Raw genomic sequence first — 22281 nt, 5'->3', positions numbered from 1 at the left:
CTCCTTCAATAACTTCATGTGTAAAGTGTGGTGCAAGCTTGCGCCGCCAAAGGTGGAAGGAAGTGGGAAGTGTTGTTTGGTTGGCAATTAATTAAAAACAGGATATTCTCCAAAGGGCATATTGAGGAGTGCGATTTTGTTCACCCCTTTAACGGGGGTGACCATCACCCTCAAAACGGAACGGCTACATGAGGGAACAACACTATGCTGCTGCTATCTTATCGAAACAGTAACACTAAACAAGATATTGAAATATAGGTGATACTGCTGCGGGCGGGCTCGTTGAGAATGTATAAAAGAAAACATAAATAAAAATTAATATCTTAACCAGTAGAAGCCTATGCCTATAATAATATATAATTATGACATTAATTAATTAATTCTTCAAAAGCAAGGATCCCACTCGAAGGCTGCATGTGAATTCACACATGCATCATTCATCATGTTCACGCTGCTGCTTCATACTCCCCATCCATGATCCATCTGCATCTGCATCTGCATGCATCAAATAATAATTGCCTATACAGTTAATTTGCCAGCAGCACGCACTCGTACAATATATATATATATATATGGAAATCACAAGAAATGAATATAGAAAAAAGTAAAAGAGTATGCCCTAATCAGCATCTAAATACACACACACACACACTCAAATCATTGGGTTCATGGTTCCCCTTTACAAAATTCCTGAAATTAAAGAGTAGAAAGTGGTGGTTTTTTTCCACTCCTTTGGTAAGAAAGGCATGTAGAACAAAATTAAATTGATCGCCAACAGAAGGCAATGCAAGCCCATTAAATCACAAAACCACAAAATGTTACCATTTTCATCTTTAGAAATTAGTTACTTTCTCTTGGAAACAGAATAGATTTATTTTTACATGTCAATACTGCACTATACATATATAGAGTAAAGACTACAAATGTCATAAAAAATTCTCATAATGTCTTCCCAGACCACAAGGTGAGAAGTGAGAACATATATATTTATATATATGTTTGGATCCAATTCCTGTGGAGTGTGGACCAACCCCCCAAGATATCCAAACTTCACCTCAATAATTTGTTCCCTAAAAGCTAAGACTCGTTTGTGAACCCCCAAAACCAGTTTCCTTGAAAGAGTTTCATGATTGGGAAGAAGTAAACAGTGCCTAAATATTCCTTTGCAAAGGCTACTATAATATACAAAATGTTATCTACATATGATCAAAAAAGTAGTAAGATGGTAAACTCTGCCGCTAAATAAAAAGCTAGATGTGCTGACTATAAAACAAACAAACAAAAGATGCTAGATATGTTGGATTCCGAAAACCACAAAATTTGAAACATATTCCAACAAAACCGAGTTCCTTATTGTAACAAAATCGCCAATCGTTTTTTACTCTCTCCTGGTGTATTGACTGTGATTGGCCTCCACAATTTCCATAATCAACGTACATCAGAACATAGGAATCGTAAGTGTGAATGTGACAGTGTAGAGCCACATGAATGGTTATAACGCACCATCCAATTCTCTGCTCGGTCTCTCCAGTCCATTTGTTTCCTTGAGTTGTTTTGTCTTCGTGGCTCTTAGTAAGAAATAAATAATCATTATTATTACTTTCGTGTTTGTAGATGATCTGAAAACCTATATTATTATTCCAATGGAAACATAGAAATGCATAAGAGAAGAAGACATATTTTGGTTAGCGAAATTATTTATCTATTTCAGAAAGGGTACGTTCCTAATGACAGAAGAAAGAGTACTTTAGTGCTAAGTGAAAGGAGATATTTAAATTTGTGAAAATTGTAGAGAGATCAATTGTTCAATAAAAAGGTCATCCTATGAAAGCTTTGAGCGACAGCAAATGTTAAGGAAAGAACTTTTTTTTCGTTCCAACAAATACACTTATAAAACATATAATTGCTAATCACTTTAGGAGTTACATATATACTACTACACTTGTGACAATGATTGTTTCAACTTTTTAAATTCATGTACCTCCAATTAATTTCAAGAAAACTTACGGTTTTTTTGACTTGGTTGAGTCCCACGGATAGTATTTCCATTGCTTCTTCTGTTTGCTAATCAGAAAAGTTTCAACTATCATCATGAAACACTAACGTATCTTTAAGCTTCGAGAGTTATTTTTAATATTCTTTTATCTCGGAAGCTTTAACAAGTTTAGAAGACCAGATTGATTCAAGTGCAGAGTGTTTAAGCTATTTTTGGCTTGCATGTGTCAAATATGTGGTTTGAAGAACTGGCAAGGTCAAGTCATCTAAGTCATCATCCATCTTACTTGTTGGGGATTTGGGCGCCAACAAAAATACTAGACACGCACAATCAACTCATCAAAGCATCATCCATTTTGGCAAGGCATCAACTTGCGCGTATCAACCTAGAATATCACCAAGTTCTCATTGGTTGATGCTTTTGCAAAACCATTCATCACAGTGAATATCGCTGCCATACTAAATTTTGAAGTAAAGATCCATTTGCCTTTATCCTCAATGGTTTGAGCAGTGACACTTCATGCACTAAGGCGAAAAATTCTACTCCTTTTGGAAAGAAAGATGTAGCGATAACTTCTAACTACTTTAGAATCCAACGTAGCTTTGTTGGTGATATCTCTCGCATAACAACTTGAGATCTCAAGTTTAAGTTTGGTGCCTACTATAGTGGCTTGGGGATTTAGTTGCCATACAGTGCATAAGTTTAAAGAGTAAGGAGTTGATATTACCTTGAATGGCTCCTAATAGGATTTTTTTAAATGTCTTGGATGGTCAATGTACTAACTCCAACCTACTTAGAAAACAACACACTTTGTCCTTTGTCACTTAGGTTTTCTCCTTTAATTAAAATCTATGAAGGAACTTCATGAAAGTAAGATTAAATGACAAAATGGGCATTGCCAGGGTACAAAGCTCTTTGTTTCATGAGGGTATATAAAGTGTTATTCTTGTTTGGAACTTCGCTCGCTCTTTGCAAAGTGACTACTTTGCCAACTCGAACCCCTAATCTTTCAATAACAAATAAGCAACATTCTTATTGTTACTACCAAGATTCACCCTTGTTAGCTGAAAAAAAAAGATCGTGTTAAGATTATCTTGAATTCAATTTTAAATAAGCTAACTTAAAATATGATAAAGAAAATATTTATATACCAAATTGTTGAGAAGTTTTAAATTTCTAACCTATCTTATTTCTATATAAATAAAATCTCATATCTAATTCTTAGATTAGGACAAGATATTAAATGATGACCATTATAGAAATTTAAAGATTATGAGATTGAGTGTATTGAGATTTCGGAGTTCAGACTAGGACTATCCTTTTTATATCACACTATTCATATAGCAAATTCTCATATTCACATGTGAACGAAGGCACAATGTCGAACCCCATTAAATCCGTATAGCTCAAAATTTGAACTTATGTGAATTTAGAAATTATTTCCATATTTGATTTCTTTTCTAACAAGTGGTATCAGCATAATACCTAACGGATGGTATTAGACCGACACCTCATAATTGACATCAAGGCATAAAATTTTGGGTAAATTGGCCATACACCTCCTGAACTTTTGCTATTTGGCCTAGACACCACTTAAACATTAAAATTTATCTAATTAATCCCTAAACCTTCCAAAATTAGCCATGAAATCCCCCCTGTTACTAACATTAAGTAAATTGATTAGTACACACTATACTTTGGGTCTTTGGCCCAAATACCCTCTAAACTTTTATTTTTTGCTAGATAATCGCTCAATAAGTCCCTAAACATTCTTGAAATGGTCAGGATAGATTCAACAAAAAATAAAAATTGAAGGGGTGTTTAAGCCAGATTGCCAAAATTTAAGGGGATGTATGATCAATTTACTTAACATGGTTAGCCAAAGTTCAGGGACCAATAACCAAAGTTCAAGGAGTGTATCATCAATCTACTCTAGAATTTTTAATACATTATAATTTTCTGCTTGGAACAAAAACCATGTCGTATTTAGTTAACTTAGTGAGAACACTAGACTTGTTGCGGGAAAACTCCATTAGTTGCTCAACAAAGAGGATTCTGCCTTACCATTTGTTGAACCATCAAATCCTTATTCATTGCTCAAGACACAATTTCATCATCGTAACAATCAACATCTAGGAGACTAGAATTCATCAACACTCTACTTAATTTAGGATTGGCAACACATTTGGGGCACCATTTAGAGTTTCAACTTGACTCATTGGTAAATAATTTGATTTAGACATAACTAGTTAAAAGAAGGTGGTATGGCTACCAAGCCATGCCTCATTCAGCTCTCTCTCTCTCCCTCTCTCTCTCTCTCTCTCTCTCTCTCTCACCCCCTTCTCCTAGAACCCTAGGAACAATGTATCCCTAGCCACAACAAGCGACTTTACCATCCACCCAATGTCTTCTTTCGTTGTTTTGTCTCAATATTCACTATTGAATTTCCCCCTCATTATACTACCCCTCTTCTTTCTCTATGTTTCAAATTAGTTTCCCTTACTATGTTTTTGTTTCTTTCTCTCCACCTATTTCTCTCTCTTTTTTATTTTCTTTTCCTTATCTTAATGCTTTTCTCATCCTAATCCTCACTTGACTCTTTCCTTTTATGATCTAACCAAAACCCTAAATAACCCTTCCTGGAGACATGAAATCCTAAAAAACCCTAAATCAACAAGTTTCCTCTAGATTGATGAGTTTGGAAGCCTTTCTTAGTTGTCAATTCCTCTTATCACTAAAGCCCTAGTGTCATTTCTACTAATTCTTATGTGTTGGAAAACCCTACTCACAGCTTTGATAAACTGTATGGAGGTTTTGCCGCTCTCAAGGGCATGGGACACTATGGAAGGCAGATGAAGTCTTGGACCCTCGTCATTGCATTGGAGACCTAAAACGAACCCTGAACTTTTTTCATGTTTGGTTCTTGCTCAATCACCAATAATGATGGAGACAGATTTGTTCTCTTGCTTTTGTTTAAGCTTCTATGGCAAATGGGTGAGCATAGGTTTTTTATTTTAGGGCTTTTATGTATTCCTGTGTTGGTTGTCTCTCGGGATTGTATTTTGGCTACTTTGGTTTCCTTGTTGGTTATGTAGCTCTCTTTGGCTAATCCCCAAATGGCTTTTGGGAAAGCATTCTTGATGGCTTTCTCCCTTTATGGACTTCAGCCTTTCAAGGTTATTTACTTGTCATTAATTGGGTTATGACCCTCTAAGGTCATTTCTGTGGCCTTTTTCAAGCCTTGCAAGCTACATAGGTGTCATATCATGCAACCACAGAGTCTCATTTCTCATATTCATGTAAGATAAGATGACGAAAGTAATAATGCATTCATATTTTCCTAAGTTTTTATGCAATTTAAATGATAATAGTTTTACAATTATTGTGATTTAAAAGTATAATAACATATATATATATATATTATCAAAAAGATATGCATGCCAAAAGCACCATAATACCAAATATCCACCCACAGTGTTATCTCGAAATAAACCAATCAATTGGGTCCCACTTGGGATGTCCCTGGATCACCTAAACAATAAATGTAAATAATTTAAGCACATAAGGAAACCTGAATTAAAATAATATAAAACCAATAAAATGATTTTTTTTGTTTCCTAAATCAAATCCTAAAATTAAAATAGTCTAAGAAATAAGTCAATTCCAATTTTTTATATTAAATCTTAATTTTCTAATTTATCACTATATTCCTAAAATCTATAAATTAAGCAATGCATGTATATAGATATTTGTGTTAACATACCACTTAGTCCAATTTATAATTAATGTGGGTCTTTAATTAAATATATATGTATATAGATATATGTGTGTGTATAATTTGGTTGATTTTTTATACAAAACTTAGGCTAAACTAGGCTTTGATCTAAAATAGGTCAAGGTAATAAAACTGAATAAATTCTGTTGGGTTAACTAGATTTCCAATTTCGGCTCGGTCGGAGCTTCATTTTGATTCCAATTGAGTCACAACGGTTGGCTTGATTCAAGCAAAATAAATTGGATAACCTCACAAAAGAGTAAACCCTAAACTTATCTCTAATTTTTGCAATTTAAAATAGACTCAAGTTATGTTCAACCAATTTAATGGCAGTCGGATTCAATAAAAAGGCAACCAAATTCACTCGTCACTAATCAATACTTTGGGTTTGACTGCCACTGGTGCTCAATAATGAAGATATTAAGGAAAAGTTGTGGCTCATTGTTTGTGTCACAAGATTAGCCTTCAAGATGCGGCCAGAAAATTTGTGATGGCCCTAAGTCCGCTCACTTAGGTCAGTCTAGCACCCAACGGGGTTTAGCACAGCACAAAAGGAAGCACACAAAGAAAGACCGGAAAACTCCCAACCTTCTATTCAAATCCGAGAATACAAAGGAAATGGCTCGGGCTAAAGCTCTCTCTCTATACTAAAAAGCTACCAAAAAAGCCTGTCCTAGCCACATATATATAGGCAACAAAATTACAAGCGGTTATCTCCCTTAATTGTCACATCAGACTCAATAAGGCCACATGCAGCATGCGAAAAATCGCCCATGGCTTGCTAGACTGCCACTTGTTCGAACCGCCCCAGTTGCGTGTGCCCAAAGGCCTGCGTGTGCATGCATCGTGTCGACATAGACAACATTTCATAGGCGTGGGCTGCAACTACATGGCTGCTGCAACCGTCGCTTGCCTAATGATTGCCGCCTCCTGACATTAGCCCTTGACTCCATCAAGGCCACACAACTACTGACTTGTCCGCCCCTGTGTCCCGCACATCTCAGCCTATGCGGCTTGCCCTCGTGTCCTGCACATCCCAGACACCCGCGCACGCATGATCATGCCATGTGGAACCCATGCACCCCAACCTTGCCACACGCAAGCTTGCTCACAAGTGCACCAGCCTGCAGCCCATCCTTTTGCATGTCTGTTGCCACCTTAGCATGGCAGCCCTGTGCCTTCCAACACTTGAGCCTATTAGCCACTCGCATCCTACCTTGACATGCCACCCTTATGGCAACATGCCTCATAGGTGTAAGATGCACACCAATGAGCATGTCAAAGACATCACAAACTACCCCCACCAGAAGGTTCCAATGCCCTCGTCAGAAGTGAAAACAAATATTGCTGAATGAGGTCTTCAAATTGCCACAAAGTCGTATCCCTCTCCCAACTTTCTTCCCCATGTAGAGCTCCTTTCCACTTCACTAAGTATTAAATATGCCTGTTTTTCATGATTGCCCCCAACGTGCAATAGTCTAAGATTGCCTCAATTTCTCGATCATGCTGCACTCGAATAGTTGTAGGGGCCCTCTTAGCCTACACCCGACCAGGTGTATTGTCCTCAAAGTAAGGCTTCAAGAAATTCACATGAAATGTTGGATGGATTTTGAGCCTCTTGGGCAATAGCAATCTATATGCCACAACACCAACTCGTCTCAGCACTTCGAAGGGTCCATCATATCTCGGAATCAACCCACGATGCACCTTATTGTTGGTGATTTGTTTCCAAATCTAAGGAGTAAGCTTTAGCCACACTTTATCTCCCATAGAAAATTCCAAGGGTCGCCTCCTTTGATCAGCGTATTTCTTCATCTAGCGGGTAGCTTTTTCCAAGCTATCCTGCACCTCCTCAAGCATGTCCCACCTCTCCTTAGCAAACTGATATACAGTACCAACTTGTGGCATCCGTTCTAGCCACTTCATGAGGCATCAAAGGCTGTTGACCCATGGCCAATTCAAACAAACTCCGATCCATTGCAGAAGAAGACTTATGCAAATCATAGCAAAATTGAGCATTGTCTAGGAGATTTACCCAATTTCTATGACTTGATGTCACATAGTATTTGAGGTATTCTTCCAACAAAGCATTCACCCTCTCAGTCTGGCCATCAGTTTGAGGATGATTGGCCGTTGAAAACTTCAACTCAGAACCCATCAAATTGAACAAAGTCCAAAATCAACATGTAAGTCTTGCATCTCAGTCACTAACGTCTTCTGGCAACCCAAAATACTTCACCACATGCTTGAAAAACAACTCCACAATGGTCTCGGTCTTGCATGATTTCTATGTAGCCACAAAGACTGCATACTTAGAGAACCGATCCACCACCACCATGATCCTATCTTTCCCATCTACCTTGGAAAAACCAGTTATAAAGTCCATCGAAACCGACAACCACGGCATTTCTAGGACTGGTAGAGGCTACAACAAGCTTGCCTCCCTCATCCTTTCAGCCTTATCCTATTAGCATACCATGCATGTCCTGACATAGGCTTCTATTTCCTCATCCATCTTCAGCCAATAGCATCTGTGCGCAAGCAACGCCTTCATCCCTGCTGTCCTAGGGTGGCTAGCCCATGTCGTGTCATGGGTCTCTCGCAACATCTGCTGCAAGCCTACACCACAAGGCACACACAACCGATCTCTTTTAGCACACAACAAGTCATCATTGAGCCAATAGCAACTTACTGTACTAGCTTCTAGTATTGGCTGTCAGCCTTTGCCTGCTCTCGAATCCAATCCAAGAACTGAGCATTGATAGGGCTAATGGATGCCACAACCATTTGCACACGCTTCCTACTCAACGCGTCTATTACCTGATTACTGGCCCTAGCCTTGTATTGCCACACAAAGTCATGTTCGGACAAGAGTTGTTGCCAACGTGCCTGCTTGGATATCAAATTCTTCAGGGTCGAGAAGTAGGTATTGACCACATTATTAGTGCATACGACAAATGCTATCCCCAATAGATAAACCCACCACAACTACAAGTAATGCACCACACCCAACATCTCCTTCTCATGGGCAGAGTACCACTGCTCAACTTCACTTAGCTTCTAACTTTCAAATGCAATCAGATGCCCATCTTGCATTAAGACACCACCAATTGCTCTTATCAGAAGCATTAGTATGTACCTCGAAGAGTCGCTCAAAGTCTGGCAACTTTAGCACCAGTTCTGAAGCAATCACTACCTTTAGCTGGTCAAATTCCTCCTGATACTCGACAATCCACTACCAACCCTTATCCTTTTTCAACAGATCAGTCAATGATGCAACTCCCTTCGAGTAGCCTTGGATAAACTTTCTATAATAGTCCACCAATCCAAGGAATGATCTGAGTTCCAAAACTTTTGTAGGGGCAGACCAATTGAGTATCACTTGCACCTTCCTTTCATCCATTTAGACCTACCTTTTGCTACCACAAAGCCTCAAGAACATAATCTACTCATGGGCAAACTCACATTTTTCCTTCTTTACAAAGAGCCTGTGCTCCCTTAACAAAGAGAACACCTTTCGCAAGTGCATCAATAGTCCTCTAAAGTTTCACTATAGATCACAATATCATCCAAATACACCACAACAAATTGATCGATATATTCATTCAGAACATCATTCATCAAGTTACAAAACGTAGCTAGGGAATTACTCAAACCAAAAGGCATCACTTGCAACACCTCGCCTCATCAAGCGTGCCACTATAAGGAATTTATCGGGATTTTATTTTTCTTCCATACATAAGTTCAACACGCGAGGTGTTTCAAAGAACAATTTTCACATGCTCACAAAATCCCAGAACCCTAATCTTGCCCCTTTAGCTATCTAGATTAATAAACCTAAGCTAAACAAGGCATATCATTACGCGGCAAAAATAACAAACTTATTATCATAGATTACAACAATCGTTCATACAACTGAATTCAAATCAAATAAAGATTACATGACTTCAGGAAATGAAACCAACGTCTATCATGCTCGTACTCCATCAGCTCTAACTGACCATGTCCTCGCCCCTGCCGCAACTCTCATCTAAAACATTTGAATGTTCCAGGGACATAACCCAGATTAAATGCTAAATCATCTAAGTGATGGCATAAAAATAATTTACAGAATGCATGTAAATTCATGAGCATGGCATATATAGACTACGACAACATGCAACATGTCTAACTTGAAAAATCTCCCTAGCATATTCAATCTTCCGTGGAAAATCCATTTCACATACCGTTGGGATTGACCTTGTCGCGACATACTTAATCTTCGAGTGCCCATCCACATCACCCAATCACGGGAATTAACCTTGCCTTATTCTCAAGAAGACCCTATCCCGTCCCACCAGACATCACAATAACGACATGATTTCAGATATAACAATGTCATGAAAAACTCGTGCCATGCATTTTATAAACATAACCAGTTGATGCAATTCAAGAAATTTGATATGCACAATATGCTAATAAATCAAGAGTAATTTCAGCAAAACATTTATACAAAACCAAATTAAACTTTTGAGATAGAATCACTCACCTTAACTTAGCCTCACAGGCTTTCTCGATATGCATGCTTTGACCTCTAAATGCGTGTTTGGATAATTTCTTGGCTTCGTCATGCTCCTCAACCCCCAAATTAATTCTTAGAATTTTCTAAAATTTTTCGAAAACTTTTACTAATTTTTCCCTATTTTCTCATTTTTCCTTCATTTTCCTTTTTCTTTCTTTTTTCCTTTCTTCTTCTTCTTCTTCCTCCCCTGCTCCTCCTTCCTCCCAGCATGCGAATAAAGCCTTGCGCACAACCATCCGCCGTCGTTGCCTGGCCTCCGCCAGCCTCCACGCAACTGTAGGCCACCGCTGCAAGCTTCGTCGGCCGCCCCCGTGCTCACCGTTGCCTTCCTCCCTTGCTGCTATGGCCGTGGCTTGCGGCCATGGATGCTGTCCGCTTGCTCCAGCCACCATCTCGGCCACCAATACTGCCAATTGGCCACCACCTCGACTGCCACCAGCCAACATTATCGTCGTGAGCTCCGCCTTCTCTCGACCATTGCTTGGCCATCGGTTCTCCTTCTTCCATGTCCGTGCGTGCCCAGCTTGCTCTCCCTTCTTCCTTTCCATTCTTGCCTTCTTTCCTCTTCAATTTCCTCCCCTATTTATAGAGATCCTACAGCTTGGGCACCACACTTACACATACATATAATATTTATATCATATATTATAATCTATATCTCTTGGCCAAGAAATCTCTTGCTGCAACTTGGCCATCACTCTTGAATATAACCCTATATATATAATACCACTTGCTGTATTTCTTGGCCATGAAGCTCCTTAGCCATCACGTGTGTTTATACATATATTTTAGCTATATCTCAAGAATCAACTTGCTGCAATTTACACACTGCACACACACACACGTATATATTATATATATACCTATAATGTTATGTAATATGATAATTACACATTATAACCCCAAATTCATCCTTATTTCACTTGGGTAATTCTCTAATTGCATTTACCTCTTCAAACATCAATTTAATTTGCATTACCATAATTAAAATGCAAAATTAATAACTCAAAACTGACTCAATAAGAACAATTCTGCCCTTGCGCCCTCACATGAGCTTTGTTTCATCTCGAAACCACCTCAGGGTTGATCATTATGAAAAATCGAATCTCCCTTAGGGTTCCATTGATTTCTCAAAAATCCCCTACAACGATTCGATTTTTCAGCCTGAACCGAAACTATATCAAAAACTATCTCGATTTTGATTTATTTTAATACCATAAATCCTATCTCGGAACACTCGTCAATGAGATATCTTTTTCCTAGGGAATCTAGGCTCCAGGACACTCTCTGCAATCGATTCGGTACTGATAACTGTATGAGATTATACTTAAATTCCAAATCTTTTGAAAATTTTGCATACGGCCCAATTTAAAATTACTCAAGTCATTTAAAAATTCTTGGGTATTACATCACTAAGAACTCATATGCCCCATACCTAGTTACACAAGTAGTTTTCACCTCATCCCCCTCAGTAATTCTAACTTGCCAATAACCCTAACCCGAACGCAGGTCCAACTTTGTAAAGTAGGTGGCCCTTGTTAATCTGTCAAACAAGTCTGCAATTAAGGGAATTGGATATTTGTTCTTAATGGTCACCTTGTTGAGGGTTCTATAGTCAACACACATCCGTAGGGACCCATCTTGCTTTTTTCTTAAACAACACAAGAGCTCTATATGGTGCCTTGGATGGCTGGATCAAGCCTACATCTAGCAACTTGACCAATTGTTTCCTCAATTCTACCAACTCGAGCGATGCCATTCTATAAGCAGCCTTTGCTAGGGGTTTTGCACCAGGTTGTAACTCAATGCGGTGATTAGTTGCATGTTTTGGTGGCAAGGCCTTTGGCAGCTCGGGTGGCATCACATCTGCATACTCAATCAACACGTCTGCCACTAGGTTAAGGACCTCCACCCATTGGTCTACCTTCATCTCAACCAATGCTACCAAGTATGTAGCTTCACCCCTCTTTAGGCCTTGTTCCACCTACATGGTAGAAAGCATGCTAACTGCTCTTGCCCTTATCTTGCAACCTGCTAAACACAAATTGTCTAACAAAACAAGGTTGCATTTCATCGAAAACCAAAATCCCACCTAAGTGTACCATTGGTGATGCCTTGGCTCTCATCAAAAAATCCACACCACGGATGACATCGAAGTCATCCAACTGCACCATCATGAAAGGCAATGTCCCCTTTCATGGACCAACGGAGATGACCACCTTGGAGGCCATTCCACGTACACTTTGGGCTGCAGACTTAACTGCTTTGATGCGGTTTGGCATGGCTCAACCTACAGCCCTAATGCCACCATCATCCTATCTGCCACAAAGTTGTTCGAGGCCCCACTGTCGACCAACGCATAGCAGTCTACTATGTTCACTGCAACCTGCACACCTATCAAACCATCTATAGGAGCAGAGGCTTGAATTACACCCACCAACACTTAAAAGGGGGCTTACCCGAACCTGGTCTTCCTCATTATCAGGGCTTTGCTTATTGTTAGCAATCAGGGCATTAGGCTGCTCCTCCCTTGGGTAATCTCTTGCACGGTGTGATCCATCACAGATGAAGCACCCACCTGTCTTGGGCTTACTCATTTCACCCTTTGCAGCTTTGCCCTTGTAGCTGCTTTTCTTTTTTGACTTGCAACCATCCTTCCTCTTTCCCTTGTCCTTCTCCCTCCCACCAACGCTATCACTAGCTTTAAAGGCCTGAAAGTTCACAAGGGCGTCCACAACAACCATGGCAAAGAGAAGATCCTTCACAACTTGCCTCCTCAATTTGGTATGTGTGCAGTCTTGAAGTACTGCCAACACCCACAGATTGTCGAACTAGTCCTTCAATTTCGCCTTTCAACTTATCCCACATCTGGATTTGGGGCGTCACCCATAAGGAACATGCTAGCGAGATCAACCTTCTCCCCATTTGGTATGTGGGCAGTCTTGAAGTACTGCTCCATGTCCCATAAAAAGTTCTCGAGTGCCTTAGACATGCGCACACCTGTAAAGGCCTTGGGCTCAAGAACCTTCAATTTTAAGGCTGTCTCACCCCCACCCCCCGCTAAACATGTCACGCTTTAACAGGACAACATCTCTTTTAGTGAAGCAATCTAGGCCTTCAGTGCTGCCTTGCGTACCTCTACTTGGGTGTTCAAGTCTACCTCAAAGGTAGCAAGCTTGGCTACTTGCATTTCCTCCCATGCTTCAGCCCTATCCTTCAAGGAAGTGCACAAATCATCAACGAGGGTCTACAAATCCTCAAGGGGAACAAGGTTGTTTTAGCAACCTTCTGAGTCAACGAGACTTCTGTTAGCACGGGTAGGTGTCATGGCACACACCAAAAGGGGGGGTGAATTGGATATTTTAAAAATCTTGATAGAACTTGAAAACTTTTTGACTTAATTGAGGTTTTAGTGATTTAAAACATAGAACATATAAAATGACAAATGTAAAGCAAGAAGAATAAATGAGACAAAGGATTTATAGTGGTTCGGCTTAAACCAAGCCTAATCCACTACCTTAGCTCCCACTAAGGATTTTAAAACAATTCACTAAAACCTCCTACTTACACAAGTAAAACCTCCTACTTACACAAGTAGGCCCTCTAGCTACACAAGCTAGGAAATACAACCTCCTACTTAAACCAAGTAGGCCCTCTAGCTACACAAACTAGGAAAAACAAGAAGTATACAATTGGAGAGAATCTAAGAGATGAATCTCTTAGTTATAATGTCTTTCAAAAATGATACAAGGCTTGAAATGAATAATTACAAGTGAAGATCAAAGCCTTGAAGAGAGAAAATTAAAGCACAGTCAATATAAATACAAATGTGTATATGATGTAAGCTCAAATAATTTCCTTTCCATCCATTAGACTTCTCTTGATCATCCATGACTTGTATTTATAAGCTTCCCAAAAGATTGAAGAAAAATGTAGCTGTTTGTGACCGTTGGAGTTGAAAAACTAGCCGTTGGAAGCTTTCTGTAAAAGATATAGTCGATAGAAGAAAATGCATAGTTGACTATTTTTACAAATAAAACAAAACATAGTCGACAGACAAAAACGCATAGTCGACTATCTTATAACACAAAAATTCCATAGTCAACAGATACATATGCATAGTCGACTATTGCAAAAATGTGAAGAGATTTTTGAATTTTATGAACAAGAATAGTCGACAGATGAAAAGCCATAGTCGACTATCCTTACATGATAGTCGACAGACTGAAAAATAGTAGACAGATGCCTTAAATAGTCGAGTCAACTATCCTTAAATATAGTCGACTATCCTTAACAGCATAGTCAACTATTCTCAGGCATAGTCAATAGAATGAAACACATAGTCGACTATCCTTTTTATAAAAACTAAAACGATAAATGATAACATGAAAAAGAATATTTTGAATCATAAAATTCTTTAACATTGAAATCTCATAACTTTATTTCATCATCAAAATACAATTGTTTTTCATCATCAAAATTATATCAAATGTAAAACATCAACTTCATCAATGGGGTCCCTCTCCCCGGCATCAACTTCCAGACGTGAAACCCGGTCACAAACAACTTCATTGCCACCGACTATTTATTTAACCCGCAACTTTGCATAGCAACCAGCCTGGTTCTGATACCAACTTGTCACAAGACTAGCCTTCAAGATATAGCTAACAAGCTTGTGATGGCTCTAAATCCGCCCAGTTAGGTCAACCTAGCACCCAACGGGGTTAAGCATAGACAAAGAAAGATGGGAAAACTCCCAACCTTCTATTCAAATCCGAGAATACAAAGGAAATGGCTCCTGCTAAAGCTCTCTCTCTATGCTAAAAATATAATACCCCAAGAACTCAGAGAAGAGTAGTATATATCGAGAATAAGTAAGGAAGAAAACAACACCAACTGGATACCTTTTAGATTGAATGTAAGCAAAGAACTCCCGAGTTAAGCGTGCTTGAGTTGAGAAAATTTAAAAATGGGCGACCCCTGGGAAGTTCGCATAAGTCTATCAGGGTAAATTATTCTGGTCCTTCCTATCACTCGATGAGGGATGTTACAAAAAAGCTACCAAAAATGCCCATCCTAGCCACATATATATTGGCTACAAAATTACAAGCAATTATCTCCCTTTGTCGTCGCATCAGACTCAATAGGGCCACATGTAGCACGTGGAAAATCATTCTATGGGTCGCATGGCTTGCTAGGCCACCACCTGTCCAAACCGCCTTAGTTGCACACACGCAAGGGCCTATGTGGGAGTGCAGCATGCAAACATGTTCCGCATTTTGTAGGCATGGGTGAGTCGCGCCCGTGTGGCTGCTGCAACTGTTACCTGCCTATTAACTGCCTCCTAACATCAGCCCTTAACTCTGTCAAGGCCATGTGATTGCTGACTTGCCTGCCCTCGTGTCTCGCACATCTCGGCTTATGCGACTTGCCCTCGTGTCTTGCATTTCCTGGACATCCACACATAGGTGGTCATGCCATGCCGTGCCCGTGCGCCCTAACCTTGCCACACGCAAGCTTGCTCGCAAATGCACTAGCCCAAAGCCCATCCTTCCGCATACTTGCTACCACCTTAGCATGACAACCCTATGCCTCCAACACTTGAGCCTATTAGCCACTCACATCCTGCCTTAACATGCCACCCTCGTGCCAACATGCCTCATAGGTGCAAGACACACACCTATGAGCATGTTAGGAACATCACAATTTGTGTGTTTCCTTACAATAAGAAACCGGTTGGTTTGTTCTTAATTTAGAATTTGGGTTTGATTCAATCCAATCAAAGGAAATTGAAGCCCCACGAAGGATACATTAAATTTCTAAAATTATTCGAGAGGAATTCATGTAGTTGGATTGAAAGAAGAAATAGGTTTGGAAAATCAAGCGAGGATTTATCTCTCTCATTTCTTGTAAGTATTTTTTTTTCATCTCACTTTGTGTGCATGCATAAATGCATGACCCCAAACTGGAATCAAAATGCTAATTCCAAAACATACCTACAATCAAGATAAATGCTCAAATCTAAACACAACCATGACAATCAAAAGCACCACAGCTTAGTTAGCTTCTATCGTGCTCATTCGTGAGCCCAAGCATAACCATACCCATATGCTCACAGAGGCTAACATTTTTCCAAGATTGCTTCAGTGTTATTAAAGACGCACCAAGGCACACCCTGGGCACCTAAAAGCCTTCCAAGCAAGCACAGACCAAAAGCCGCGCCTCAGCCCAAGGCGCCTTAGGCAAAGGCGCACGCCTTGGGCAAAGGCGCACGCCTTGGGCTTTTTAGCTGTTTTTCAAGCTTTCTATTTCACTGTTTGTTACTTTATTTAATTTTTTACTGTTTAGAGTTTAAATTTATTGCTTCAACTACAAATTTGACAATAAGTAAAAAGGCTATTACTTCAAATGCTTCAATTGAATTTGAACTAAATGAAGATGGATAGGGAGAATTGAACAAATTCAAGGCATGCAATAACAAAATGCAACATTAAGTCACCAAAACAAAGAAAGATGCAAATTCAAGTCTAGTATATTACCTACCAAAAAAATGTATGAAACTATCATCACACTTCTAAACCATAGAAATCATCCAACAAGAGAAGTAGATGATGTGGAAGAAGATATTAGAGATGATGCTTCTAATGATGAAAATATAGAAATGTTTGGTCTTTAGATTAGTTTTTTTATAACATGCTTGTTAAAATATTATTAGAAGTTAAGACCTATTTTATACCTTTTTCTTCAACTATATTTTTATTTTATTTTTTATTAACTTGCGCCTAGTTCCACCAGACTCACGCCTTGCGCCTTTAATAACACTGGATTGCTTAAAGAATGAGATAGAGAGACAGAGGGAGGGGGGGGGGAGGGGGGAGGTGTTCTAGGGAGAGAGATGACAAGTTGTGGAAAGAAAAAGAAGAATTCTGCTATGTAGGAAGAGACAAAGTTCCTATGAATGCTAGTTTCACTCAAATACTCAATTGTTGAAACTCTTTTTGTCTCTTGTGGTTGTAGCCCAATCCCATAATCATTTTTTTTTTTTTTTTTTTTGTGTGGTTTGATATGGCTATTATCTTTGTGGGCCTAGCCCTAACCACTATTTTTTGGCCTTTACCATATCTTCAATAAAAGAATAACAAAGGTCATAATGACAATTTGAATTCGAATATTTAGTTCTCTTAAGTTAGGTGGTTTAGTTTAGGACCCAATGGGACAAATTTTTAACTATTAACCTATTTGGCTTTTAACATCCACACATGACCAAGATGGATTTGGCAACCTCCCTTTTAACTCTACTTAGCAATCCACTATTTAAATTTGCTTTGGTTAGCTGGCCCAATTTCGGTTGTTTATCCAATTTAATGCTAACCTAGCTTTGTTTTTGAGTCACGTGGGTTCAATTAATTTGCAAGGACTGTTGTTATTCAACTCACAGGGTACTTGTCATACCATTCGAGCAAAGCCATTTTCGAGGTAAATTGAAAAAGGTGGAGATTCTGCTCACTTCACCATGCTTTAAGGGATTCAAACCAAGGTACATTATTGTCGAGGTTATCTTTAATTCAAATTTAAATGACTAAACTCAAAAGTATGATAGAGATAAGATTTTTATACCAAATACAAAACTCAAAAGTGTTTCACATATTTACCTATTTTATTCTTTCCATAGGGCCAGATATCTAATTTGCACCCCTTGAATGTAGGTAAATCGTTAAACTATGTTAAATCTATATTATTCTAATTTTGATTTTCTGTGATGTTATAAAATCCATGTGTGTTTAATTCCCTGATGGGTCACCCATTTGATTTTTTTTATTTGAAATCGGGTAAGAATTTTATTAATTAAAAGCAGCCAATGAGACAAGAAGTATATTTCGACCAAAACCAACCCCTCCATACATCTAACCGGTAGACTTACTCCACTATCAAATCTAGTACAAGCTTGAGGACAAGGACAGGACATACTTCAGTTTTTGAGTGTATAATAACTCACGAGTAAAAGAATCATATAGATTTGGTGTATTGATTCCTAAATATAGAATTTGGAATTTTTTTATTGGATATCCTTTTCTTTTCTTTTCTTTTCTTTTCTTTTCTTTTCTTTTCTTTTTTATTGGAACTTCCTCTAAACGATATGCATCAGTTGGTACCAATTAGTACGGTACAAGATTAACAACATACATAATAATTTGATCTAAATATTTACAAACATTATTATTACTAGTTTTCCCTTTCATGAAAAAATTATTATTATTATTATAATAAATAATAATAATAATAATAATAATAATAATAATAATAATAATAATAATTATTATTATTATTATTATTATTATTATTATTATTATTATTATTATTATTATTTTTATTTCAGTTTCAGGCATTGTCACTGTTGGGTATGTTCAAAACTAGAAATAACTGAGCAACTAAATGGTTAAAAGTTTCATATTTCAATTTTTTTATATTTATTTTTGAGTTTCACACTTCCACACGAATAATACTTCTTGATCTACGAAAAATAAAACAAGAACCACAGACTAATATATAATTCAAAACAATAATGCTACATTATTATAAACTATAATGTAGTAGGAGTTTACTGAAGCTATTAAACATTCAAGTCATTAAAGATGTCTACCTAGTTTATTCTGTGAGACCATAAACAACTCTGTAATTTTTTTGTAAATCTATATTTGATTTTAGTTGTCAAACTATACTATACCCAAATCAAACAAAATATTCTAGAAGTAAAAATTTTAACCACAAAAATGAATGCCAAACCCTAACAAGAAGAGGTAATAAATAGACGAGGTTATTCCACACTGATTTCAGAGCAAAAATGGTGGATGAGTGGCCCCCATCCTATATAAAGAACAGCGCCAAGAGTAGACATCAACTGGAAAGCCTAGTAAGGCGGTGCCATCAATTTCTAAGAACACTACAACATTAATACTGGTTATGATGTTCAAATGGTAGCGGTCTGGCTCAGACACGAGATAGCTTGGGAGGCAGAAAATAATATTCAGAATTTTTAAAACTACATTTATAAGTCTACTGAAGGAATCTTGCCATTAATTTGCTGAAAGTGCGGTCAGCTCCGCTCAGTGACCAACACCTGGCCATGGATATGCATGCTAGCTAGCTAGGAAGAAGGGAACCGGCAAGCCAGCAAAGAAAGAGACAATCAGCCGATCCCCAATCACGGCAATCAATGCGTGTACCGGAAGATGAGACAGCATATATATATATATATATAATTAATTAACCACATGATATGACCACCCGCCCTCCCTCCCTATATATATAAAATAAGTACCTACTACTGCCTATCTAGCAAATAATCTTGCTTGCTTTTTATGATACCAAGAAGAAATCAAAGGATTCATTAGGGTTCCGAAACGAAAGTAGATGCAAAAGGCTAGCATCCATGTGATGTGATGGTAACTGGAAAGGCAAAACCATTAAAACAAACAAGCATAAATTTGTAAAGAGCAAGATTACTTTTAAATGTGCAGAAATTGAAAATTACCCGAGACTTGAAGATGGGCCGCGAGGAAGTAGCTTGTAGATGGAGTCAGTTCTTTCCTTTTTCCTTGTGGTCGGAGTGGCCGTAAAAGAGCTGCAAGCGGCCATCCAGCCCAGCTGGGAACTGATGATGATGATTATCCATAGGGGCAGCAGCAGCATTTGGAGCTGCGGTGCCAATGAAGAAGGGTACGTTTGATCCGTCGACTATAGGAGATAACCTCTGGAGGTGAGGCAATAGAGACGGTGAATTGGACTGAAGGGTCCCCCTATTGAAACCAGCAGCAAGGCCGGAAGAAGATATGGTGAAGTTCAGGTTGTAGTCCGAGCTAGCTGCTGCTGCAGTGGCGACAGCCGGGATGAAATGGTCCGGAATAAGAGAGAAATGCTGCAGCTGATCTGTTGGATTATGCTGATCTCCCCCAACACTGAAGGGAGAAATGGTGGCGGCGGCCATCGACTGTTGAATTTGCCCAGACAACCCATCAGATGATGAGTTCCGGGAAGACGATGAAGCAAGAAGCCCAGGCGCGAAGTATTCAATTGGAGCTGAAGACCACTGCAGCCTTGCCGACTTCTGAAAAAAATTAGCCTCCCCACCACCTCCAGGATTTTGTTCAGCCGAACCATTATTGGGACTAGTTGTGTCGCCGTTCATGCCGCGGCCGGTAAGCAGTTCGGTGAAAGAATTTTGGTTGGAGAGAGGGTTGAGATTTGGGTGAATATTGTTGACACGGGATTGATCAGTACTCTCTTTCTCTTTTACTTTCTCCGCTCTTCTTTCCCTCGCTCGATCTCGTGCTTTCGTGCGTTTTTCAGAGCGGGATAGGGATAAACCACCGGAGCCCTTGCTCGTCTCCGATGTGCTGCTGCAAGCGGATTTAGACAATGAAAGTTGCTGTTGCAGCTGATAGTTGTTGGGATCGCAACAATGGTGGTCTAATTCGAGTTCGGCTGAATCATCATCAAAACCTTGTTCAGTAGTAGTAGTACCTACTGCTGCAGGGCTGGACCTCTTCTCGTCGCTCAGCTGTTTGGGAGTATGAGGGAACGAGGTGTTTATAGGTGGAAGCTCGTCAATGGATTTGGTGGCCGCCTTGAGCAGCCACTCCACCGCCTTGCTCGGCTGATCGTAACCCAACCGATCTTGCAGATCATAGAACTGAATAGCTGTGGAGACCGAGAGGCGAACACGCCGGTCCCGGAGGCCTTTAGAGGTCAATACCTTGCTGTGCCGATCTTTTCCTCCGGTTGCCCGTGAAACCCTAACAATCCTCGACGACGGCCACCCGTAAAGAAGGCCAAGCCCACCTGATCCGGCCACAATTTCGCCTCTTTTGGCCTCTCCCCCTCCGTCTTCCTCATCGTTCGGGTATTTCTCTTCCCCACTTTGGGCTACCTGCAGCTTGTCGCAAATATCCCCCCTTCCATTTCCATTACTGAACCTCGGAAACTTGCTTACCCGCGCTTCAATCTCCTCCACCTCCATACCACTCTCATACCTTTCTTTCTCACCAAAACTAAGAAAACAAACCCTTTCTCACCCCTCTTTCCCTTGTCCTCCAAGTTTAATTCTATAAAGAGTGAGAAAATAGGGGCCCGGGCTGGCTATTTGGAATCTAAATTAGGGTTTTTTTTTTTTATTTTTAGAGAGAGAGAGAGGGAAAGAACACTTGGCTGCGAGCAGACGGATACTGGGGGCTGCATCTAAATGAATGTACTTTGCATTGATGACGACCATACAGACTTCTGCTGGCTGGTAATATGTCAGTGGAGGCACCCTTTAAGCTTTTTACAGGGCCATCAAAACCAAAGCAAAAACCTCTGAAATTACTGAGACACTATATGAGCCTGCCTGTGCCTGCGAAGGGTAGAACCAAAGAGGAATTCAACACTCTCGAGAGGAAATTAAACAAAAGAAAGAAAGCATCAGATGCTTGGAGACGTACGCTGCAGCAACATATATATATATACATATGACCCTAGCTATAGCACCCATTATTATCTTCAAGGTTATGTGTGTATATATATATATATATTTAGCCAGTACAATCATATAATGTTATCTATTATCTCCACCAACCTAACCTTAGAGCCTTTTAAAGATTATATAAGGCTTTAAGTAAAGCTAAATGAAAAGTATAGCTATTGCTATTGGATATACTTTCTGCGACTTACCACTGGACTGAACTGGACTTTTTCTACTTCAATTTCAAGCTGGCGGATGATGAAAAAAGGCTATGAATCAAAGCAGGTACTTGTGTACGTACAAGTACCCCATCTGTGCCCTTTAAAGCTTTGTTTTAATGCACTCCGTCACTTGAAGGTTGTTTATCCACCATTTAAAAATTAAAAAAAAAGGAAAGAAAAACCACAGCTACAAGTGTATTTATTTACCGTTTCTTGATTATAAACAATTAC

General features: G+C 39.2%; 1 protein-coding gene across 2 annotated transcripts; it reads right to left on the bottom strand.

Annotated features, from left to right (window-relative positions):
* Nucleotides 1-245: 245 nt before the first annotated feature.
* Nucleotides 246-21774, bottom strand: LOC127794912 (transcription factor TCP2-like). 2 transcript variants are annotated; one of them, XM_052326211.1, is made up of 2 exons: nucleotides 19865-21773; nucleotides 246-495 (listed from the first exon to the last, which is right to left on the bottom strand). In XM_052326211.1, the coding sequence occupies exon 1, from the start codon at nucleotides 21347-21349 to the stop codon at nucleotides 19910-19912; it is 1440 nt and encodes a 479-aa protein (XP_052182171.1). In that variant the 5' UTR covers nucleotides 21350-21773; the 3' UTR covers nucleotides 246-495; nucleotides 19865-19909. The 2 variants fall into 2 exon arrangements, with proteins under 2 accessions (XP_052182171.1, XP_052182172.1); XM_052326212.1 differs by lacking the exon at nucleotides 246-495 and adding an exon at nucleotides 10076-10094 and having other exon boundaries at nucleotides 19865-21774.
* Between the last annotated feature and the right edge of the window lie 507 nt (nucleotides 21775-22281).

Source organism: Diospyros lotus, chromosome 2 (assembly GCF_014633365.1).
Source record: "Diospyros lotus cultivar Yz01 chromosome 2, ASM1463336v1, whole genome shotgun sequence".
In the NCBI taxonomy this organism is placed as follows: Eukaryota; Viridiplantae; Streptophyta; class Magnoliopsida; order Ericales; family Ebenaceae; genus Diospyros; species Diospyros lotus.
Note: the sequence above shows the minus strand (reverse complement) of the source record. Positions and strands in the feature narration are given on the sequence as shown.

Excerpts from the sequence above, each read along its gene's own strand:
- LOC127794912 (XM_052326212.1), bottom strand. The coding sequence starts at position 21,349 with ATGGAGGTGGAGGAGATTGAAGCGCGGGTAAGCAAGTTTCCGAGGTTC.